This window comes from Cupressus sempervirens, chromosome 1, assembly GCF_028749045.1.
Source record: "Cupressus sempervirens isolate cs-2001-9-10 chromosome 1, ASM2874904v1, whole genome shotgun sequence".
NCBI classification, from domain to species: domain Eukaryota; kingdom Viridiplantae; phylum Streptophyta; class Pinopsida; order Cupressales; family Cupressaceae; genus Cupressus; species Cupressus sempervirens.
Window position 1 is genome coordinate 514,286,473 of NC_143118.1, and position 23,180 is coordinate 514,309,652.

General features: G+C 34.4%; 1 protein-coding gene across 2 annotated transcripts in view; it reads right to left on the reverse strand.

Annotated features, from left to right (window-relative positions):
• Positions 1-6,931: 6,931 nt before the first annotated feature.
• The window catches only part of LOC149578491 (Radical SAM superfamily protein), a 98,963-nt gene continuing 82,714 nt past the window's right edge, over positions 6,932-23,180 (reverse strand). Inside the window, exons 6-10 of one of the 2 annotated variants that reach the window (XM_089829417.1) lie at positions 8,482-8,651; positions 8,082-8,174; positions 7,895-7,984; positions 7,658-7,757; positions 6,932-7,531 (exon numbers count right to left, since the gene is read on the reverse strand). In XM_089829417.1, coding sequence (XP_089685543.1) covers positions 7,262-7,531; positions 7,658-7,757; positions 7,895-7,984; positions 8,082-8,174; positions 8,482-8,651 — 723 coding nt within the window. In that variant the 3' untranslated portion in view covers positions 6,932-7,261. The remainder of the gene's footprint in view (positions 7,532-7,657; positions 7,758-7,894; positions 7,985-8,081; positions 8,175-8,481; positions 8,652-23,180) is intronic. The other variant, XM_089829422.1, reaches the window with a different exon arrangement.

Sequence of the window (23,180 nt, forward strand, 5' to 3'; positions counted from 1 at the left end):
ACATTTGTCTACTAGTTAGGCACCAAATCTCAAGAATGACTATATTTTTCCTTCTAAACTTCTTAGTTAACTGATTTTTTGTGATGATAGAATGTCAATTATGGCTTTGACTTTCTTTGGGTATACTTGGTATACTTATATCCCTTAGTGTGACATAATGAATCCAAGGAATTTTCTTGACACGACCCCACAAAAAATATTTCTTTGAGTTTATTTAGACTTTTTACCCCTCAAGTTTGTCAAAAATAACTCCTAAGATTTTTCAATGCATATCCCTTTGAAGTGATTTGACTAAAATGTTTTCTACATAATCTTCCAATATGCCATGCATAATATCATGAAAAATTATGGTCATGGATAATAAGTTGTCCTTGCATTTTTTAGTTTAAATATCATAATGTTCAAACAATATATTCCCCAAGCACAAATAAATGTTGTCATTTGTTGATCTTGTGCTACAATTTAGATTTGATTATACCTAGAAAAATCATCCATAAAAGCTAGCATGACATATCTAGCTATTAAGTCTATTATCATATCAATTTTTATTAGGGGAAGTCATCTTTTGAGCATGCCTTGTTGAGATCTCTAAAATATATACAAATTCTAATGCATTTGTTAGGATTTGTGATTAGCTGGTACACGAATCAAAATCCACTTTGCATAGTTTATGGGTTAGATGAAGCCTACATCTAATAGCTTCTTCAATTCTTCCTTGAAAAGTAGTGCAACCTTGGGGTGCATTTTTCAAAGCTTCTACTTGAAAAAAAATTCCCCCACCTAGACTGACAAGTATTGTAAGACCAATTTAGGATCTAACCTTGGCATATCAAAATATGACCATGCAAAGTTGACATGTTTGTTTTTAAAGAACTATATATGAGCTTTTCCTTTTCTTTTGATGTGAATGATGTTTCAAGTGAATGATTTTCTTATTTTCCTCATTTATAAGGATAACTTATGGGTTTGTTCTGCGAGTAATGGGGCATTTCTTAGTTGATAGGAAATGTGTCTAACTAATGGGATATTTCTTATTTGATAGGAAATGTTTCCGAACTTCCATTTTGTGGCACCCCATAGAAGTTTCCTTTATTTTTACTATTTCATGATCCATAGGCATCTTTCCATTTTCACCTAAGGACCTTAGGTTTTATATTTTTCATTTTTGTGACTAGGTGGAGATGATTCCCCAAAATATGTTTCACAAACAATGTCCATAGTAAAACACACTTTTTGTTCCCCTATAGGTGTGCCATTTTGAATTCCCAAGAATTCAATGATAGCCACATCATTCTCAAACAAGTGTAAAGCTTAGTGGGCCATGTTGTTCCAAGTCAATAAGCTCAAGGTATACTAATGAGATTTATTGTTGTTGTCGACATAGGATATGGATAGCATAGTGATAGTATTGATGGAAGAATCGAAAATATAACTCACATGATTTAGTGGGACAATGCTTGGGTGACTTAGTAGGAATCCAAAAGAATTTGATCCAAGCGTGATCACTTGGATAGGCAGGTCACCAAGGTCATTAAAGGTATTTTGTAAGCAATAGGTACTAGAGATCTTGGGAATATCTCATTCATATTTGTTAGAGTCAATTTCATAATTGCACTCCGTGTTTGGTTCAATATCGTCAAATTCACAAACATCTTGTTCAAAATTCTCCAAATTCAAATTCATGTTTGGCCTCAAGGAGCTTCCATTATGGGGGAGTATATATGATAATGCCACCTCCTTATGGACTAATCCTATTTTCAGTCTTGTGGGAATCTTGTAAAATCTTCTGCTTGTAAATGCATTCTATCAAGCCTTATGGGCACAATGTCTTTAAGTCCTATAAGCACTGTGAAGATAAGATAAGCTTGATTTAAGAAGGCTTGAGACTCCAATGGAAATACATAAGTCCTCATATATAGCATCTATTAAGAACATTGGTATAAATTATGATAAAATGATCCTCGTATAGTCCAAAATGCAAGATTTTCATTTTGGATTATATATTTATGGCCCAATTTATTCTTGTCAAGAAGACCAAACCAACGTTAGTAGGGTACTTAATTTTACTTTTCTAAAGAAATTGACAGGAAGGTTGACTGCTAGAACAAAATAACATTTGGTGTCAAACCCATGTTCTTATTATAATGTTTTAATTATAATATTTATAAGCATTCTGCATTTCTCGTAAACCATTAATAGATTAGAAGACTATTGAAAAAATCAATTTATTAATTGTAAACAAAGATTATTACTTGAAAGTTATGGTGACTACCTTTTCAAGTATTTTACCAACCTTTCTTAATAGACTATGTTGTAAGTGTTTTTAGTATCTAGATGATGCTTTGGTGGGATTTTCAACCAATAATAATGTATTCTATATAAATTCAGTATTGTTTGTATTCTTAATTCATTTAACATAATTCTTAATTCATTTAACATAATTCATATTGCTATGTTGATATTCTTAATTCATTTAACATAATTGTTTCATTATTAGAGTTGAGATATTTCTTATATTTTAATAATAAACTATGCAAATAACAGCTTCAAAGTTTTAATTGAAAAACAAAATGATAAAATATTAAACAGATTTGAAATATATCCTATTAAGAATTATAATATGAGATGTGTGTTTTTAAAGCTATAAATGAAACAAAATAAAATTTATATATCCTTTACATTCAATTCTATAACTTTTTAAGATCAAGCCTTTTTATTTTTCTCTTCAATTTTTTTCCAATGAAATTATAACAAATCAAAATTTAGGCATACCAAATTTTTGGTAGAAATCAAGTGTCAAATCATGTTTTTATCACCAAAATAACCTAGAATATGTAGGATGTGGCTATCCTCCCTACAAACTATACAGTTGACTAATTTTCAAAAAATTGAAAACATTGTGTATTTTTAAAAAAAAATCAACATTTGATCTTCATGATCTGTGTAGTTTGTAGTCAAAAACAACAAAAAATTCGAAAAAAAATCACTACATTTTTTTGAATCTAAATAAATAAATTTTAAAAAAAAAAATTGACTTTGTTTTGTTTGTAGTGCATTTTGTCTGGAGATTAACTTGTCCCGAATATATATAACTATATTATGATAAAATGTTTTTAAAGTAAAGAGTATGTTTCCATTACAATAACTTTAACTTTTGCAATGATATATATATATGAAAATTAAACATTTCAATAGTAGTAAAATAAATAAAAATTTCCCCTAATGAAGTTGAAAGTCCTTAATGAGAATCAAGCCTTTTCTATGTGTAAAACTCCAACATTTGAAAAAAAGACATTTTAGTATATAAGAAAAATTAGGCAAATTAGGCTTTCAATAGTAAAATAGATTAATTTTTTGTCTGTTAGTGAACTTGAAAAGTCCTTAATGAGTCTATCAGAAATCAAGCCTTTCTAAGTGTAAAAGCTCCAACATCATAAGATACGAGGCCAAGATCTACCCCTATTGAATTTGACAGAATGAATACTTAAGTCATTGAATTTGATAGAATAAATATCTCAATCATTAACTCTTAGATAATAATTAGATAACAAACTTGAAAATAAAATTTAAAAAATAATAATGAATAGCAAGTACTCATAGGTAACAAGTGTTCTACAAGAGCTAGAGTCCCTACCTTTTGGTAAAAAAATAGATGATTGTTTTAGTAACTTGTTAATTAGTTGTAATTAGTTTAATAATCTATTTTAAGGTAGAGAAGAAAAATGAATATTTTATTGATTGTCTGAAAAATTATAAGTTCAAAAAGGCTTTCACATTAATAAAGAAGAGAGGGAAATAAGTTTTTGCCTATGATCCTATTTAGATTTGTAGCATTTGGAGTTTAGAGTTGAGTATTTTTCAAAACCATATAAATAAAGAAGATTATGAATCGTTGTAGATTGTTTGTGGTGCAGCGAGTAGCATGAATATCAAATTCATGCATGACAACTAGAGTAGTATAACATAATTTTATTATTTAATAATAGTCAAATTTAGAATCATAATTCATCATTGTCATAGAGCTCACCTTTTTGTATTATGCTCTTGCATTCATTAACTTGAGTATTTCATTACAAATAAAGTAGTTTTAAAAAATATTGATGACATGATAACATAGAATCTTCATTGGCAACATGAAAGCATATGTAAATTATTAAATCTTTAACAATCTTTAACAGAGATCAATTATATAGATTGACCCTTTTTTCCAATTTGTCCCTTTCATATACAAGTCATTAAGTCTTTAATGATTTTAGATTACATATCTAAAATCATTAAGTCTTTAACACCTTTCAATTACATAAATTGGGCATTTGTTAATATAAAGTAACTAATACAAAATAGAGCCAATGTAATAAAATATAAAGAAAGTTGGTTTTATAAATGTAATCGAGCCTTTGACTTGTTATATTTAAATCTATTTTTAGAAGACTATTTTGTAACTTTTCTATTTTTTTATCCATCAAATTCTAAGTCTAGATAATTTCATATAAACTTAATAAGAAAGCAAGATAAGTTAATCTGAATGTACATGCTTAGCCCCCATAAACATCAAGCTACAACTACAAGAAAAGCGATTGTCTTAAGAACAACAGTAATAATACACAACCATATATGTACAACTTTTGAAAACAATTCAAATACTATTCAAAAGGAAAAAACATTGGCTTTACTTTTTTTTGTTTTGTGCTTGTTTTCATACTTTTGGGTGGAAACAAATTGAGTGTTGGTATTCTTAGAACTGAAAGTGTATATAAGACTTTGTTATTGTCCAAACAGCCTATTGACTGTCTTTTAAGTTGTAAATCTACAATTGTTTAACTGAAAAAAAGACTTGATTGGTGAATAAAATTGATGGGTGACCACAATATTAGATTAAAATGTTTTAATAGATTCTTTTTATGTTACCTTTCGAGAGATAATTAATGAGCCAAAGACTCAACCCTCAACAAAAATTAAAGATGAAGACCTAACAGATTTTTGCTTGAAAACTATACAAAACCAGTTAAAAAACAACCTAGCAGTAAAATATCCACAAGACTTATAACAAACTAACAGTAATCTTTGTAAGGTTTCAATGGAATGTTTCAAATGAGTACCAGACTGTATACAATTAAGAAAGAATGTAAGAAATTGAGAGTGTATCTGTAATCAAACTGCAGCACACCATCTTGGGAAACAAATTTCTTACACAAATTTTATATATATATATATATATATATATATATATATATATATATATATATATATATATATATATATATATATATAATGACAACAATAACAACAAGATTCATATGTATTTGAGACTACATTTCTCTACGACTTTGAAATCTTGATGTAAAAGAGAAACCCATTTTATTTCCCAATGAGTTAAAGCTGTCAGCTATCCAAGTCAAATAGTTTGATGAGTATTGTGGGATTATAATACAAATCAGTATGAAGATCATTATGCTCATTTTGTGATGTAAACATTTGAGAATATTACAGTCAACAATCACATCTTATGGAATCAATCCGTGGGAAATTAGAATGAAAGTCCCTAAATATATGAAAGAAAATTGTCTTGCATGCAATGTACAATGCATTGGGACTCATGTTTTCAAATACCCATCTACAGGATAGAGTAGTAGAGAAAGGTATGGAAAAGACAGTTGAGGCTTGAAACCTTTAAACCCCAATATATTACTACAAAAATAGAGTGGCTAGGGTACATACAAAAAAAACTTTCATTTTTAATCATAGGATATGCAAAATAATGTGGACCAAACAAATATTTAGTGCTTAAATCATTGACAAATAATATAGAAAACAAATGTTGGTTGCTAGTAAAGCAAAGCAAAGTCATTAATGTTATGTTTCTTCAATTATATATGTACGCCATTTTTTTATAATAAGCTCCTCAATGTACTTAGCACTAGATGCCAGTAAACACTTGAAAACAAAATATAAAATGGAGTAATAAGCTCCTCAACGTGCAAAACAGTAGAGGCCAATAAACCCTTGAAAACAAAATATAGAATGAAGAAATTACAAAGACATAAAATACAATGGCTAAAGACTAGTTATGCACACAAATAACATTCAATTAAAAAAAACTAATTATATATATATAAGCCCTTTTTGTAAAGCTTTAGTTGTACTAGTTTTGACATCCAACATTACCCCATTTCCTTGTCATCACATAATGAAAAACCTACAACAAATACAAACCCTTGAAAACAAAATATAAAATGGAGAAATTACATAGCCATACAATAAAATGGCTAAAATGGACAGCCACAAACACTGATTTTCATTATCCCGAAACCCAATATAAGAGAACAAGCAGCTGAAATGCAATAATGTAACTGAATCCTAAACTCGGATATGAGAAACCTACAACAAATAGAAACCCTTCAAAACATCCAAAAAATGGACAAATTAAAGAGCCAAAGAATACAGTGGCTATATGGACAGCTGCAAACAATAATTTTGATATCCCCAAACCCAACGTAAGGAAAGAACCAGCCGAAATGGAAGAATGTTTACCAATCGGCACACCCGCAAATGGAGTTATATACTATATAAACATGTATATATATTTGTTTACACGATACAAGCGGATAAGTAAGTCATTTATTAAACTTATATTTAATTCATTAGACCTCCATAAGATCCATTTATGGCCGACACTTCAACTACTTGTTATCAATGAATTTAGACATTGACAACCAATCACAAAATAGTATTAGGCTATGAAAAATGTCTATTTTAATAATAATATTGAGAAACCTTTAAGATTATCTAATGTTTTGAAAATTTTGTCAAAAAAAAATATTAATAGTATAAACTGCGTGAAAACTATAGTCTCCTGCACTAATAATGCAGATATTTGTTATTGTTATACCTCATTTACTTCATGGGCAAGCTTATTAATATGACAAAACAATTCAAATTGTAAAGATTTTGACGTACGGATTTTCTGTTTGCATTTTTTTTGTAAAATAATTCAGCACTACCACGAACATTTACAGTTGAAGTAACTGTTCTGACAAAATATTCCGGTTCCGCTGGGTTATGTTAATTACGTAGCAGCCTGTCTCTAGTTTTCAATTATTTGCCGGTGCTTGTTACTCTAAAATTTTACCGCTGAAAGCAATCACGATTTCTCAACTATGATGATGATAAACAGAATACATGGTATTTAAATCTCACCATGCGAATTGAGCGAAAATTACTCAAAAAATGCATTGACATCAATTTCACAAACTACATAATTTCACCCAGACCTTGACAGGGAGAGATCTTCGATATCAGGAATTCCCTCTGATTGCCTGCTATATTCCATACTCACGGAATTTTCGCCTGAAAGCTTAACCAGTAATTGACCACAGGCCCCACTAATATCTTGACCCATTTCTTGTCGAACAGTTGTCCTGATATTGTAGACATTTCTGAGAACCTTCTGAAATACTTCTATATTTTCCTTCGTACTTGACCTAAATTTACTGATACTTCCAATTGGATTGAAAGGTATCAAGTTTACCACCTGAAAGATAGCAAAACAAAGAGCAACCAATTAAAAATCCAAAACTTATATATTCAGGGAGTGAATCAAAGTTAAGCAATGCCCAAACAGCAGAAAAAATCAAAGAGATCGTTAATAGATAATCACCACTTCGTGCTCTCCTAGCAACGTTCCTAGTTGGTGCGCTTGGTCTTCTTGGTCGTTAATCCCGTCAAGCATAATATACTCTATAAAAATTTTACGCTTACTGCAAAAACCAAAACACACAAAAAAACTGTTTTTAGATGTAATCTATGGAAAAGTATGGTTGTCTCTGTCAAAGAAATAGGAAAGAATATTATGGTTTTTTTTTTAATGTTTATATAATCCTTAACCAACAGACACCTGAAACTCTTCTTCATCCTCAGTAGTTCTTCACGCTTAGTGATTTGGTTTGCTTGGCCAATTGTCAATTTATTGCACCCTTTCCATAAACTGATTGTGATCAAAGAAAGTATTTCCCCTTATAACTTACCTATTGAATTCAATAAACAGCATCAGTCATGTTTTAACAAAATGCATAATGGAATACATGAAATCCCAAGCTGTTGGCAGAAAAGGGGCCGCATGCACTAGTTTGTCAAACTTTAACCCTTTACAGAACTTGAGGTTTGAAATCTTGACCCTGCAATTTGAAAGACAATACATATTTACCTATAGAACTTAGTATGAATTCATAATTTTATTATTTTGTTCTTGCTTAAATTTGGATTTTATGGAATAAGTACATAAAATCTAGACCCAAATTTGATTGTAGGCTTCTACAGATTTCCAGCATCCTACTGTTCTTGTGAATGTGGGCAATCAAAGTATTCAGACCCCATAATTAAACACACGTATTCCAAATGCTAGACCTCAACCAACATTCTCCAATACATGTTTCTTTTCCAACAGGCCGACATATAGATATTAGATAACTGCATGCAACTTACCAATGCTCTTGATAAGAACGTAATGTATCCATCAGCTTTCTGAGAGGATAAGCACGTGCTGCCGGCATTATCTGACATCGAACCTCCTGCAATGGTGCATGAAGCGATACTGCAAGATTTACATTGGGCAAATCATTCTTTAAGCTATTAATCCTAGGAATAACTCCAACCTGCATGCAATCGGATTTAGGCTCAGTGATTGAAATTACCAGGATTTTCATTATATTCATTGATACATTTGCCTTCTGTCAATGCAGTTCTCTCCATGCAAATCTTCACTAGAAGGTACTAGACAGAAAGTAAAAAATACAAACAAATGACAGCAAGTCCCATATCATTGAGTCAATTGTTTGAAGTCCCTGTTTGGTATATCCAAGCTGAGTAAATTAAAGAAAAAGTGATGAAAATCTTGGAAATCTGTATGGTACTGATATTTTAGGAATTAATTACCAAAGCGAAAGCAAAGATTAACACTGAAAGCCACAGTTGGACATTACTTTGCATTTAATAATCTAAAACAGAGTTCATAATGCAAACACCATAACCCAGTTCCATGCTTAAGCAAGCAAATCTAATTTTTGCACTTTTTATGCTTATCAAGCATAAATCAGTGGAATCAACCAATCATGCCCAGTTACGATCCAGGCAGAATAAGCCTTATATATAAAAATAATGTGTCAAATTCAAATGTTATTCTTCCAATTTTTGTGGTTTTATGAATTGGCAATGGATGACTTGTCAATCTACTTTCAAATTCACAAAATATAAACATAAGGAACACAATGTGCCCAAACTATTATCATATTCTGTTATTCTCTACTTCACTGTTGCATACATAACTGGTCTGTCTATTGATTAGAAATCAATTTAAAAATTGCTCAGAATTTAAAATATGAGAAGATTTCATAAGTTTGTACACAACTGGGGAATTGGCATCTGTGCTTTCACAAAACGGTTGAGCACTTATTTTAAATGCTGGGGAATTTTACATTCTGACCAGCAAACTTTGATATCACAAATAATAAAAATGAATCCACAAACTAAGTTTTAGTTGTATGCACTTTGTCGTTTGCACAATGATACAATTCCTAGGAAAACCTAAAATCTCGGCAACGATAATACAAACTAATAAAAAGACATCTACCATTAAAATCCAAAAACTATCAACTTCATTTGAAGTGCTTGCAAAGTAATCCTAAGGTTGAAAATTTCCAGTGATATAAAATGTATTAATATGCCTATACTCAGTTCAAAATCCAAAAACTTGTTTTTACCTTGATTGGAATAGCTGATTTCAAATGACACCAGAATTTCAAGAATTGAAAAACAAAAGTAAACAGCTCAGTTTCCAGCCAAGCATCGACTTACTCTCAAAAAAAAAATGAAGTATTTATGGCAGAAAAGAGAACTATATAGGAATTTGTGCATGTGGCATCGGCAAGCTATTCAATGGAATTGAGGCAATATCAGCTACTCTCTAAGGTGATGTGTGTAGTTCATGATTGCTCGACTATGATTTGCTTGTGACATCCAAAATGTAATTTTCTCAGCTTATTTCAACCCTAACAGGATATTGCACTCTTTTCTCTCTACTAAAGACTGAGTACCTACAAGACTTTACTTGTTCTGGATTGATAATTCTTAATTGCAATAAAGAATATTTTTTTCTTTGCAGTTGACTTTAATCTTCTGAGTGTGTCAGCCTTATCACATAGTTATTCGATGTTACCAGTGAGTTTAGATGGTTTAAAGGACTCAAAAGACACTGTCCAAAGTTATTTCCGACTTTTGGTGCGTTCTCCATGATTCTTGGAGAGCATCTATTTATAGTAAGTTATCTGAACATGTCCGGTTATAATCATTCATCATAGATATCACACCAGTATAGTCAGTTTTCAATTTCGATGTATCTTGATGATTTCTGCAACTCCAATGCAATATTAGGCTATATTTAATAAATTTTACCAAGGTTGTTATTTTAATTAAATAATTCAACAAGCAGCTTAGTGTTATAGCTTGTCGGAATGAGAATGAAAAGTTGTACATATTGGATGCTTAACCATGTGACTAAAGTACATGGAATGATGAAAATATTTAAATAAATCAAGTTAAGGATATAAGATTTTATTGAATTGCAGAGTAATTTTATATAGCACTTTTTGGAAAGTTTCTGAGATGGTTAATAAAAGGCGGTTGGTCTCTGTTATGTTATACAAAAGACTCAGAAGCTTGTTTTACTTCTCTGCAAAGATTCAGAAGCTTGTGCCTATGGCCAAACTCTTGCCAGTGGGATAAAACCCCCAATGGTTTTTTGGAGAAGAGGACAAAGACCCTATACTTCACCAGAATGGTTATAATGAGGATTGATTGAGAGTTGAAGGTTTGAATGGGGAGGAAAAGTCTAGTTCATGATGCATCTTCAGAGGCAAATCTAGTCAAGATTTGCATTTGTGCAAAAAGAAGTTTTCAGGTTTACTTGGGATTAATAATTTGAAGCTGTTGAAATTTATTAAGTCTTCTTGAGGATGAATTTCAGAGGTTTGAGGTTCTGGATCAAACGAGAGTACTCTTATTTCTTTGTGCTAGGCAAACTGATAATACAAAATGAGGCATTGTAAATGAGTGTGTACTACTACTAAGGCATGAGGTTTTGTTGGTTATTTATGCAAGTTGACTCAATGAGTTATGGTGGCAAATGGATTAGTTGTTCACTGGCGTGGACATTAGAAAAGAAGCTGAGATGCAATATTGGTGAATCATGGAAACTCCTAGCTAAGCATGGAAGGAAAGCTAGCATTTGACTAGACATGGTCCTTTCCTCTGCACAAATTGCTAAATACTTTCTGGTTGTGAGCATTTGCAGAAGATTACTATATGTGGATAAGATTATTTGACTCGTTTTCCTATTATGGATGAGTGAAATTGAAGGGTTTGTTGGGTTGAAGGTTGTTTATTGCTGGTCGGGCGTAAGTATTGCAAAATAGTCGAGCAGCTAAGTGGGCATTCCCCAGGTGTAGATGTGACATTTTTTTATTCAAAGCACCATTCCTTGCAAATTAATCATTTAATTATGGGTCAACTTGTTTGCACTACTAGGTGTGAGAGTGCCATGTTGCTGTGAACTTGAAACCAGTGTGTGGAGCATTGTCATAACCCCAATCCAATCAGAATTGCAATTCAGTGATGATTATGCATTCCAAAGTTATTCATAATCTTCCTCTTGGTGGATCTGAGATATGGTGAATTCAGTAGATTACATGGAGACCCACAGCTAAGTCTGTATAATATAATTTCTCTACTGCTCAGCAGCTCAGCTACTCCTGAATATCATGCATCTCCAGTTAGCAAGACAATGCGGCTCCTTGACCTGTGCTTAATGAAGGCATCGTGGTTGAGTCTGCTATGCATCCTGTCAATGTGAATAGCATCCGATAAGGATATTAGTTCATTTTCTGCAGAAGCTATCTGTCGCAAAGAATTTGACCCTGACGATACAATGCTCAGCCACTACGATATGTAACAGAAGAAATCTTGCCCAACCACAAAATCTATAAGTCCTCCATTTTTTGCAGGCTCTTGCAATAGGCTAAGTTAGTTCATCATGGCGACCCTCATGAGCTGGCAGTACGTTTTGAGGGTCTCTAAGGAAGACTTGCTATTTTTCGCAAGTCTATTTTGAGGTGGTTTCTATTTTTAGCAGTGTAGTGGAGGCACTAGCAGTCGATCTTCCTCAGCAATGGACTAAGCATATTCATAGATTTCTTATTTAATAAGTGATTAATGAGGCTTTTAATTATGAAGGGGACTTCATCTTATTTCATGTTATAATTTGATGGTGTAAATGAGAAGCCTCTTAAGTGAAAAGTGTCTTCATGAAGCCATGTACTTGAAAGTTATTTATTTAAAAGAATTTGTTGGAAGTTTCTAATTGAATGGTGTGTTGATGAAGAAAACTTAATGAAAGGGGTATGGGAGAAGCCAAGTGCAATATAAAAGAGGCTTTGCGAAGGAAAAAGATCATCTATTGTCTATGGTTTTTGATAATTTCTTGTGAGGGTTTTGAGTTGTGGTTTCCTCTTGAGGATTGATTCTTCTTTAACTGTTATTCAATTTGTTGCTGCTGTATAACAAATTAAACTAATTGTTCGGAGTCTGGGACTACATTCAATCCAGTGCTGAACTATACTGGATTGTGGGGGTCTACATCATCTGATTTGGGCGCCTTCTATTGTTTTCTCTGTGACTTGAAGGGCTGTAAGTTGGTATTGATCTCTCGGTTATTGAGTAAATTATTTCCACACTACAGGTGTTTCTATCTCTGCTGTTTGGGCATTGAATTTACCTGCATTAAGGCGATTTTACATTGGAGAAATTGGTAATAAATATCTTTGTTATTAATTGCAAATTACATCTGTAATTGAGGCATTTATATCCCTGCATTTTGGACTCCTTGAAATCTTTGTTTTGGCATTATACTTTCTTGCAATTTCAGACGCCTTTATTGCTACATACTGGTGTTGTGGTTTTAGTTGCTGTTGGCATATTTTGGGCATTCATTTAATCTGATTCCGGCGTCTTCTCATACTGTTATTATTGTTGCTGAGAAGCGTTTGTGTGCTGGAGAATTTGGAGTTGGTTGAGAGCTCAATTATATTATATCTGCTGCTGGGCATTGTCTTCTATCTGCATTTAGGAGGCTGGTGTTTCTTGTATCTGTTTATAGTCGCCTAGAATCCCTGCTACCTGGGCGTTGTTTTCCTTGGAGATAAACTTTGCACTTGGGGTGTTAGAAACATCTTGATGAGCTGTCTAAGGACAGTGGACTTGGCTGCAATAACACATGCCAATATTGGCAATTACATTATTGTGAACATCCACACCCGGATGTGATTTATATCTGCTCCTGTGCCTTCAATTGAAAGCTGGGATTACATACAGGGCTGCCTGAGATCATTAGCTGGGCGGTACAGTCACCACGTGTAATATCCCCGACAGGATTATTGACTCTTTAAGCACCAAAAACATGAAACTTCAAAGGTCTGACATTTCGTCAAACAATTAGCAATCGAGCTCTGATACCACTGAGATAACCCTGGCTATAAAGGTCACTAAAAACCAATACTGAACTGTGGCAATTCGTCATATACTTATCACGTAACCTTCAGTTTATATTATCTTCAGTGATATGCACCAAGCAATATAGATGTAACAGAATAGATAAAATTACCAGCAATAATCTTAAAACCCTTACAATATTCAGTAATAAATTAGAGCCTGGTTTGAATGTAAAAAGCTAGATCAATATCAAAAACCTGGATTTGCTGATTCTGATAATTGTTGTGAAATGGTGGGAAGTTTGTCCGATCCAAAAAGAATGCTGATGCCCTCAATTTTCACAACTCATAATCGCTCCATTTTGGGTCGGGTGTGTCCTAGCAGAATGATAATTTGTTTCGCTGTCCCCTCTATACCCGTCCTGCAAATGGCTCCTGGCTATGATATCCAGCCTCGAGTGGTGGTAGTTGCTGATGATCCACAGTGTATTGAGATTTCTTCTTGACCGTCGGTTAATATGGCTGTTTGTGCATTAATTGTCAATGAGCCAGATCATGGGTGTGATTTGCCTCTTGAGAATCCGACCCGACTCTGCTTTGGAAGATACGCTTAGACCTGCGATGTGTTCATTATTCCCTACTCCATGCTTTTAGTCCCATACGGAATCGCTGCTGTAATGTCGGATGAAAAATGGGTTTGTCAATCTTGTTCTTGCCCGCGCGATCCTGTTCTTCATCCCGCCCAATCTCCTCCGTTTCCTTTTGCCCACGATGGTAGATGATGCGAATCGCCTTAGTCAATAGACATTGCCGGCCCAAGGTGGAAGACGTAACAGTTCGCAAATGGGATGGCCGCTTGGCAGGTGTGTGTGATCCAATATTCGGCTAGCCCCTGTGAAATGTCAGTCGCTCCCAATACATAGATACTGTACCGTGGATCCACTAGTTTGAAGCCGCCGGTAAAGTTGGGACTTGCATAATTTGCAATTGATTCGATGATGCATTCAGACATGCAAATAATTCCAAACGGCTTCTATTCATATGGCTTCATTACCAATTATCTCCTATAACACGCTCTTTGCTGATCGGCACAGTATGCTGGCTGGAAATAAATCGTTGCTTGTAATTTCCTTTGAAATTCGAACCCTTCTTGACCTGTTGATCTGAATCGGATCCTTGTCTCTTTAACCTCTCTTCCCGAATTCCTTCCGAATTTCCTCTAATACTGCAATTAGTTAATCCCTTTCTAACTAAACCTCCAATGATCAATGAATCGCAAGATTTGGCCTTAGGCCACAGATTTGTCCCTGATGAAATGACTGCAGCGTCACCTCCAATCTGCAATAATTCGGATGATATTTCACACCCTCAAAATCGCGTACCAATTGAGAGTTATCGTTCTCAATGGCCAACTGTGACAATTGCCGAAACCCTAGGTTCCACAATGCACCTGTGATTGAATCACAATCTGAAAACAAGAGAGATAACACAATTGCTTGATTCGAATGGAGCCCCGGGGTGCCTATTTATTCTTTTCCCTCCATCCTCTCCAGAGACTTCTAGAACTTTTTTGATCTTATCTCTTAAGTGACTTTATTAAATACTCCAAGTCACTTTATTAAATATAAAGTTACTTATTTAATAATTATTTATTTAATTAAAATAACTAATTAGTCGTCCTTGGACAACCATTAATTAAATTAATTAAATTGAACTGTCACCAGAAAATTGGGGACATGACACCACGTGAGTTTGCAACAACTTGTAAAGGCAGTGCCAACATCACTAAGGCCTGCATTTTTCATAGAGTAAGATATTGGAGACTACAACATATACCAGATTCTTACAATTTTCTGAATGCAATATCTTGAATAAATATACAATTGTAGTTGCAGATGAATGGTGGTTTAATGTAATTGTGGGATAGCATTGTCCTTGGTGTTAAATTGTATATGTGCAAAGACAATAATTGAAGAAGTTGGAAATTGCTCATTATATTATGTATATTTTTTGGCATTGTATTTCATCTCATGACTATATAATTCTGTAAAAAAACATGAGGAGCAAAATCATAAAAAGTCCAAAAATTAATATCATCTCTCTCAACACAATCAGTGAGAGCCAGCTTGGGCTCATCATAGCCGTATCAAAGCGTTTTCCTGCCAACCTGCAAGGAATTGGGTTTCAGCATGGCTCAGAGATTTATTCCAAGTAGACATTATACCAGCAGAGGTCACACATCCCCACCTGGTGATGGAGGACCTGATAATCAGTTTGGCAATATGGGTGAGAGGGGTGCCAGTGGTTCAAGGGATTCAGCTAATACAGGTTATAGAGATGCTGACACTGGTTCTAAGTGATAGAGAGGCAAGAGAGACTTTCATAGATCTGGGAGCTGGACAGCATCATGTTGGCAAGGTATTGCAGTAGCTTTCTGACAAGTTGCAGCATATTGCACTCCCTAGAGGTCAAAGTACAAAGAGAGGCGCTTGAGATGATTCTGACAGTACGCACATGGCACAAGTTGATGACGAGTCTAGAGCTGGTGATAGGATCAGAGTAGAGGACCAGGTCAGGATTGATGACAAAATCGACAGGACTGGTTATACTGGTACATATGATAGGCCTTAGAGGCCTATGTTTTTGAGACCTACGGCAGATGCAGTCAATACTGAGACTAAGGCTGCGCCTTTTGTGGATGATGGGGCACATTTCACGGAGTGGGATCTTTACCGCAAGCAATCAAGGAGAACCTTGATTTCGATAGATTTCTAACAAAAAAGCAAGAGCATACTAGAGGTAGGCCTGCATCAAATAGACAGAGGCCTAGCCAATCAGATTTGGAAGAGATGGCCATTAAGATGGCACATTTTGATACAATGGTAGCTACAAATGTGCAAGACATTCCTTTTGAATAACCACATGTTAGTTCTCAAGTGTTGGACACATTGGATGTGGAGTATAATTGGAATTCATGTCAGGTTGAGTTTGGATAATGCAATTGTTGGCATGAGTTCTCAGGATCGTGCATTCAGTAGTGATGTAGTGATAGTGAGAGTAAGATCATGTGATGATACTATCAGATCAGCAACTACTTTTGTGCCATTTGAGCCATCGTTGAGGTGTTTAGCAGTAAGCATACGATTGTTGATGTGTTCACTGATGATAGCACACATGTTGTTGATTATGAGGAGAGTGATGTAGAGATAGTGTCATATCATATTGCAGATCAACACAATGTTGAGGTTCACTTTGTGGACAATCCTATGTTCGACATGGATGCAACATTGTCTTATGACAATCCACTTTTTGAGATTGATGTTGATCACTCACATGAGTGGAGTTGGCCACATTTTACACTATCTGCAAACACAGTTCAGTTTCCTATAGCAGCAGTTGGTGATGTTCCTTTTGTTCATAGATTATGATAAGGATGTGGCTACATCAATTGCAGTTATAGGTGTTGATACAGTTGGGATGAGTGCATCTGTTGAGAGCTGCAGGGAACCACATGTTGCACCAAGTTCTCCTATAGCTACATCTTTGGCAGAGGTTGTTGGTGATGATCAAGATTTATGTAAGGTATATATTGTGGGGAGTGCATACAACTTCATAATTGATCCTCATGTACAGGATCTCTATCGGGTATAGAGTTTGTCTATACATAAGTTTGATGTTTGGCAGAATTATTTAGCTGGTGCAGAGCAAGCGGGCAAAACGAAACATACTATCGAGTTGCTTCCTTGTGATGTCCTGGTTGCTACATAATCAAGCCAGGTATTGGGTGCAATTTTACAGATTATGTTATGTACTATGATGGTGTTGTATGCATGGAGATGGTTTGGTGATGACAGGGATGTCGCACGCTTTTTTCTATGGGATCCTAGTGGAGATTGGAGTTCATTTTGTTACTAGGATTGCTTGAGGACAAGCAATCTTGGGGAGGGAACACTATAATGTCGCCCATTTTTAGCAGGATTCCTACAATAGGCTAAGTCAGTTCATGATGGTGACCCTCGTGAGTTGGCAGTATGTTTGAGGATTTTTGAGGAAGACTTGCTATTTTTAGCAAGTCTATTCTGAGGTGGTTTCCATTTTTAGCGGTACAGTGGAGGTACTGGTAGTTTATCTTCATCAACAGGGGGCTAAGCATATTCATACAGTTATTTAAAAAGTGACTAATAACACTTTTAATTATGAAGGTGACTTGAGCTTATTTCTTGTTATAATTTGATAGTGTAAATGAGAAGCCTCCCAAGTGAAAAGTGTCATCATGAACCCATGTGCTCAAAAGTTATTTATTTAAAAGAAGTCATTGGAAGTTTTTAATTGAATGGTGTGTTGATGAAGCAACATTAATGAAAGGTGTATGGGAGAAGCCAGGTGCTTTATAAAAGAGGGTGGATGAAGCAAATAGATCATCTATTGTCTATGGTTTTTGATAATTTCTTGTGAGGGTTTTGAGTTGTGGTTTTCTCTTGAATTCCTCTTGAAATGTTATTCAATTTGTTGCTGTTGTAAAACAAATTGAACTAATTGTTCCAAGTCTGGGAATACTTTCAATTCAGTGCTGAAGTATACTGGATTGAGTGGGTCTACATCATCTGATTTGGGTGCCTTCTATATTGTTTTCTCTGTGACTTGAAGGGCTGTAAGTTGTTATTGATCTCTCAGTTATTGAGTGTGAATTATTTATGCACTACAGGTGTTTCTATCTCTGCTGTTTGGGCATTGAATTTACCCGCATTAAGGTGATCTTACATTGGAGAAATTGATAATAAATATCTCAGTTATTAATTTCAAATTGTATCTGCAATTCGGGCGTTTATATCCCTGCATTTTGGACACCTTGATATCTCTGTTTTGGCATTATACTTTCTGGCAATTTCAGATGCCTTTATCACTGCATATTGGCATTGGGGTTTTAGTTGCCATTGGAATATTTTGGGCATTCATTTAATCTGATTCTGGTATCTTCTCAGACTGTAATTACTATTGCTGAGAAGCGGTTGTGTGCTGGAGAATTTGGAGTTGGTTGAGCGCCCAATTATATCTGCTGCTGGGCGTTGTTTTCTATCTGCATTTAGGAGGCTGGCATTTACTGTATCTGTTTATAGTCACCTAGAATCCCTGCTACCTGGGCGTTATTTTCCATGGATTTAAACACTGCACTTGGGGCGTTTGAAATATCTTGATGGGCTGTCTAAGGAAGTCAGACTTGGCTGCAATAACACAAGCCAATATTGGCAATTACACTACTGTGAACACCCACGCTGGGACGTGATATATATTTGGTTGTGTGGCTCCAATTCAAGGCTGCGATTGCATACAGGGCTGCCTGAGATCATTAGCTGGGCAGTACAGTCACCACGTGGGTTTGCAACAAGTTGGAAAGGCAGCGGCAACATCACTAAGGCCTGCATTTTTCATTAAAGTAAGATATTGGAGACAACGACACATACCAGATTCTTAAAATTTTCTAAATGTAATATCTTGAATAAATATACAATTGTAGTTGCAGATGAATGATGGTTTAATGCAATTGTGAGATAGCATTGTCCTTAGTGTTAAATTGTATATGCGCAAAGACAACTGAAGAAGTTGGAAATTGCTCGTCTTTATTATTTATATTTTCCGGCAATGTATTTCATCTCGTAACTATATAATTCTGCAAAAAAACACAAGGAGCAAAAACACAAATTCCAGAAATTAATATCATCTCTCTCAAAACAGTCAGTGAGAGCCAGCTTGGGCTCATTACAGAATCAACCCTTACACAATGGTTGCCCATAGGAGTATACCAACATCAATCCACATAGATTCCTAGCTTAACCTACAACTATTGACACCAAAGATTATAACCCAATAAAAAAAACTAACAATCTGCCGAATCAACCTTCCCCTCCAAGACTCCAGGGCTAAGATCTCCACTTATAATAAATGGAACAATGCTCATCCACTGGGTCGCTACTACCTCCAATAGCTTTATTCAAAGTCATTTGCCTTCCATCGGTAAACTGCTCCTGCCTTTGTATCCACTACTGCATATGGGTTTGCTACTGGTGGATCAATAATTGCCTCTGAACCTATGTCAGATTGATTCAACGGGTGGTTCTAGAATTGGTTGTGATGAGATTCTGTCCCTCACTTTAAATAAAAGCTTGAGGCTAACAACTACTCCCTTGGCCCACCCCCCAAAGTCATTCACTTTTTAGACTGTGTGGTCAATAGCATCATCTCTAGGTTACCTCCTAGTGAATTAATACTTAATTGATCTTGAAACTTACTCCTCTAGTTTAACACAAAATTTCAAGGACTCCAAAATGAAACTAAACATGGCATCAATCTCTTCCCAAGTCTAACAAATAACATGACTAATAGTTGATTAGTCTCATCTCCATCAAATGGAAACTAATGCCTAAGCCCGAAGACAGTGAAGAGATCGTTGGGGATGTCATTTACATCCTCATAAAACCTGAGAGACAAGACAGACAAATGATGTCAACCAAAGGATGGCAATCGATCCTTTATATAAGCTTCACAACTTCAAAATTGACACAAATCCTATCTAGGAGCATAGAAGCCATATCTCCAAACAACAAAAAAAATATAGATCCTGAAACTGGATTTTCAAAATGCAATCATTTCATATACATGTTGTCTTGTTCCTACAATAATGTTTGTAAGCAATTTATGTGTAAGGAACTGACAAGGGCTTAACTAGTTTAAAACCAGCAGGGCATACACTAGATAAAACTATAGTTTGAACAGTTGTATGGTCAAAAATGGATCTATAGGAAGCAGATATGTATCCTCTAGGACTCGATGACCCTTGTAAGACTACTACATTCACTATACATATACCAATGAGATTGGCATTTGTACGATTTCAATTTGCCCCATAACTTATCATTGCAACCAATGGAAGTCCAAATTGCAAAATGGGACATGTGTACATTAGATCCAATAAAGCAATCCCATCTACACATGATGCAAACTTCCATTCTAATTGTGCGTGAACTCAATGCATCACTGTGCCAGCCCAAAAAATGTCAACACTCATCAAGTATACATGAATTCAATGGTTAGATCCTTACGAATGCATGAATATCAACAGTCGCTAAAAGATGTAGGCACTTGTGTGAGCCTCTTTTATCATCCATAGATTTGCCACAGCCAATGAAAATGCACCATGTCACCTTAAGCAATAGCAACTCTATAAACTACAAATGTGCCACTTAGCTATCAACTTGCCCTCTTGAAAAAGGAAAAAAAACCCTAGATATGTGGGTGAATCCACAACATCCAAGCAAGCATTTGGCAAGTGCCTATGTCCAATGTGTAAAGTAAACTAAGGCCATCATTTGTGAAGATTTGAAGATCAAGCCCGTCAAAAAAAAACTCCATCAAATTTAAACATGTCACATTTCCCTACTAACCCACCCTAAAAGTGCCCTAAAAATGTGGACAAATCCACAACATCCATGCAAGCATGTAACAAAAGCAAGTGGCCAACATGTAAAGCAACCTTAGGCCACATCACCCATTTGTGGAAGATCTAAAGATCAACCTTCGCAGCCACATCAAACTACAGAGTATAGAAGCTACTCAACTAGTGAATCAAAACACTTTATACAAAATTTTGACCAACATACCCAATTGCATAGCCAATTAAGATTTAGAATACATGGATTAATAAACTCAATATTGACATTAACACAAGGTAACAACTTCTAAACTACAAAAATGCCCAACAAAAATAATGACTAGCCAAAATAATGAGCAACAAGAAGGCGATTACCATAGACAATTATGGCCAAACCAAACCAAACCAGACACCTAGAACATTTTCAAAATGACTTGGAAGTGTTCAAAAGGAAAAAATAAGCACAATATCATATATTGTAGGTGATAATTATTACAAAGTAATTGGAAAATATTTGCTTGTTATTAACAATGATCAAGAGATCAATTTATACAAGAGATTGAACGATGTTTCCTTAAGAAACATTCTATTCTAGAAACAGAAAAGTAAATATTAGAAACATTGTAATATTTACAGATGATTACAATAGATAACCATTAGATACTAAATAGAGATAATAGAAACTATCTATTACCATAATACCCTCCCTTAATGCTTAATATATCCAGAGCACAAAGCTATCAAAAAGTATAAAAGGCAGATTATGTCTGCTTAAGGTGCTCTAAACTGTTCATTGTGGGCTGCAAACCAGATTGCTTAGATAGGGCCGCTAAGCACTTCCAACATTCAACTTTCATGTGACCAAACTTGTGGCAATGTTGCATTGAATGTTCTTTCGAGAGCCTTCTAAATCTATAGCAAAGGATGTCTGTTGAGAAGACTGTTGATGGTACTTTGGATAATGCTCCAAAACTTTGCAAATGAACATAATGCTCTAAAACAAACTGCAAAGAGTCATAATTTTTTAAGGTAAAATTGAAAAAACTGAACACGACTTTTGGGGTGAAAAATCAATCAAAACTCAAACAAGGTTTTTGAGGTGAAAAATCAATCAAGACCCAACATGACTTTTGAGGTGAAAATTAATCAAAAATCCAACATGATTTTTGAGGTGACAAATCAATCAAAACCCAACATGATTTTTGAGGTGAAAAATCAATCAAAACCCAACAAATAATTTTTGAAGAAAAAATTACAAACCCAACAAAGAAATCCCACACAACTTTGCAAATTACAGAATCAGAATTATTTAAGGGAAAAATTATAGAAACCCATAAGAAAATTTTCTAGGGAAAAAAAATGAAAACCCATCAGAATTTTTTTTTTTTTGAGAAAAACAATTATGAAAACCCACAAGAATTTTTAAGGGAGGCAAAATACGAGACTTTGCATGGTAAAGCAACACATGCAAACAACATGCAAGTACATGTAACCCTCAAAAAGTAGAGACCCAACAAATTTGAAGGATGACCCAAAAGAGAGCTCAAAGAATCCAAAAATAATATGTTGCAAGTTTCTAGATCGGCTGGCTCAAAATTGAGGCACAGATATCGATGTACCCAAAAAAAATAGATGACAACCCAGTTGAGATCTCAAAAAACCTACCAAGAATTTGTTAAAAAAAAATTTGATCCGGTATAGAAAATTAGAGTTTTGAACGAAAATGGCCCTACTACAAAAAAACCACAAAAATGGTGGAAATGTGCAGAAAAAACAGAAGGATCTGGACAAAAATGGGTTGCAGAACCGAACCACAAGTCAGCAGATTTAGATATCTCAGAACGGAAACCCTAGTTGTATTATAGAAAGAGTTGGAAGCAAATATGCATGTAAATAATTTCGAAAGTAAAAGGAAGATAATTTCAACGAAGAAATTATAATTATTTTCAAAAATAATTTAGAGTGTTGGCTCTAATACCATATTACGAAATGATTAGAAAATATTTGCTTGTTATTAACAGTGATCAAGAGATCAATTTATACAAGAGACTGAACGATATTTCCTTAAAAAACAATCGTAAAGAATAAAAACATTCTATTCTAGAAACAGAAAACTAAATATTGGAAACATTCTAATATTTACAAAAGATTACAATAGATAACCATTAGATACTAAACAGAGATAATAGAAACTATCTATTATCGTAATAATAATTAGC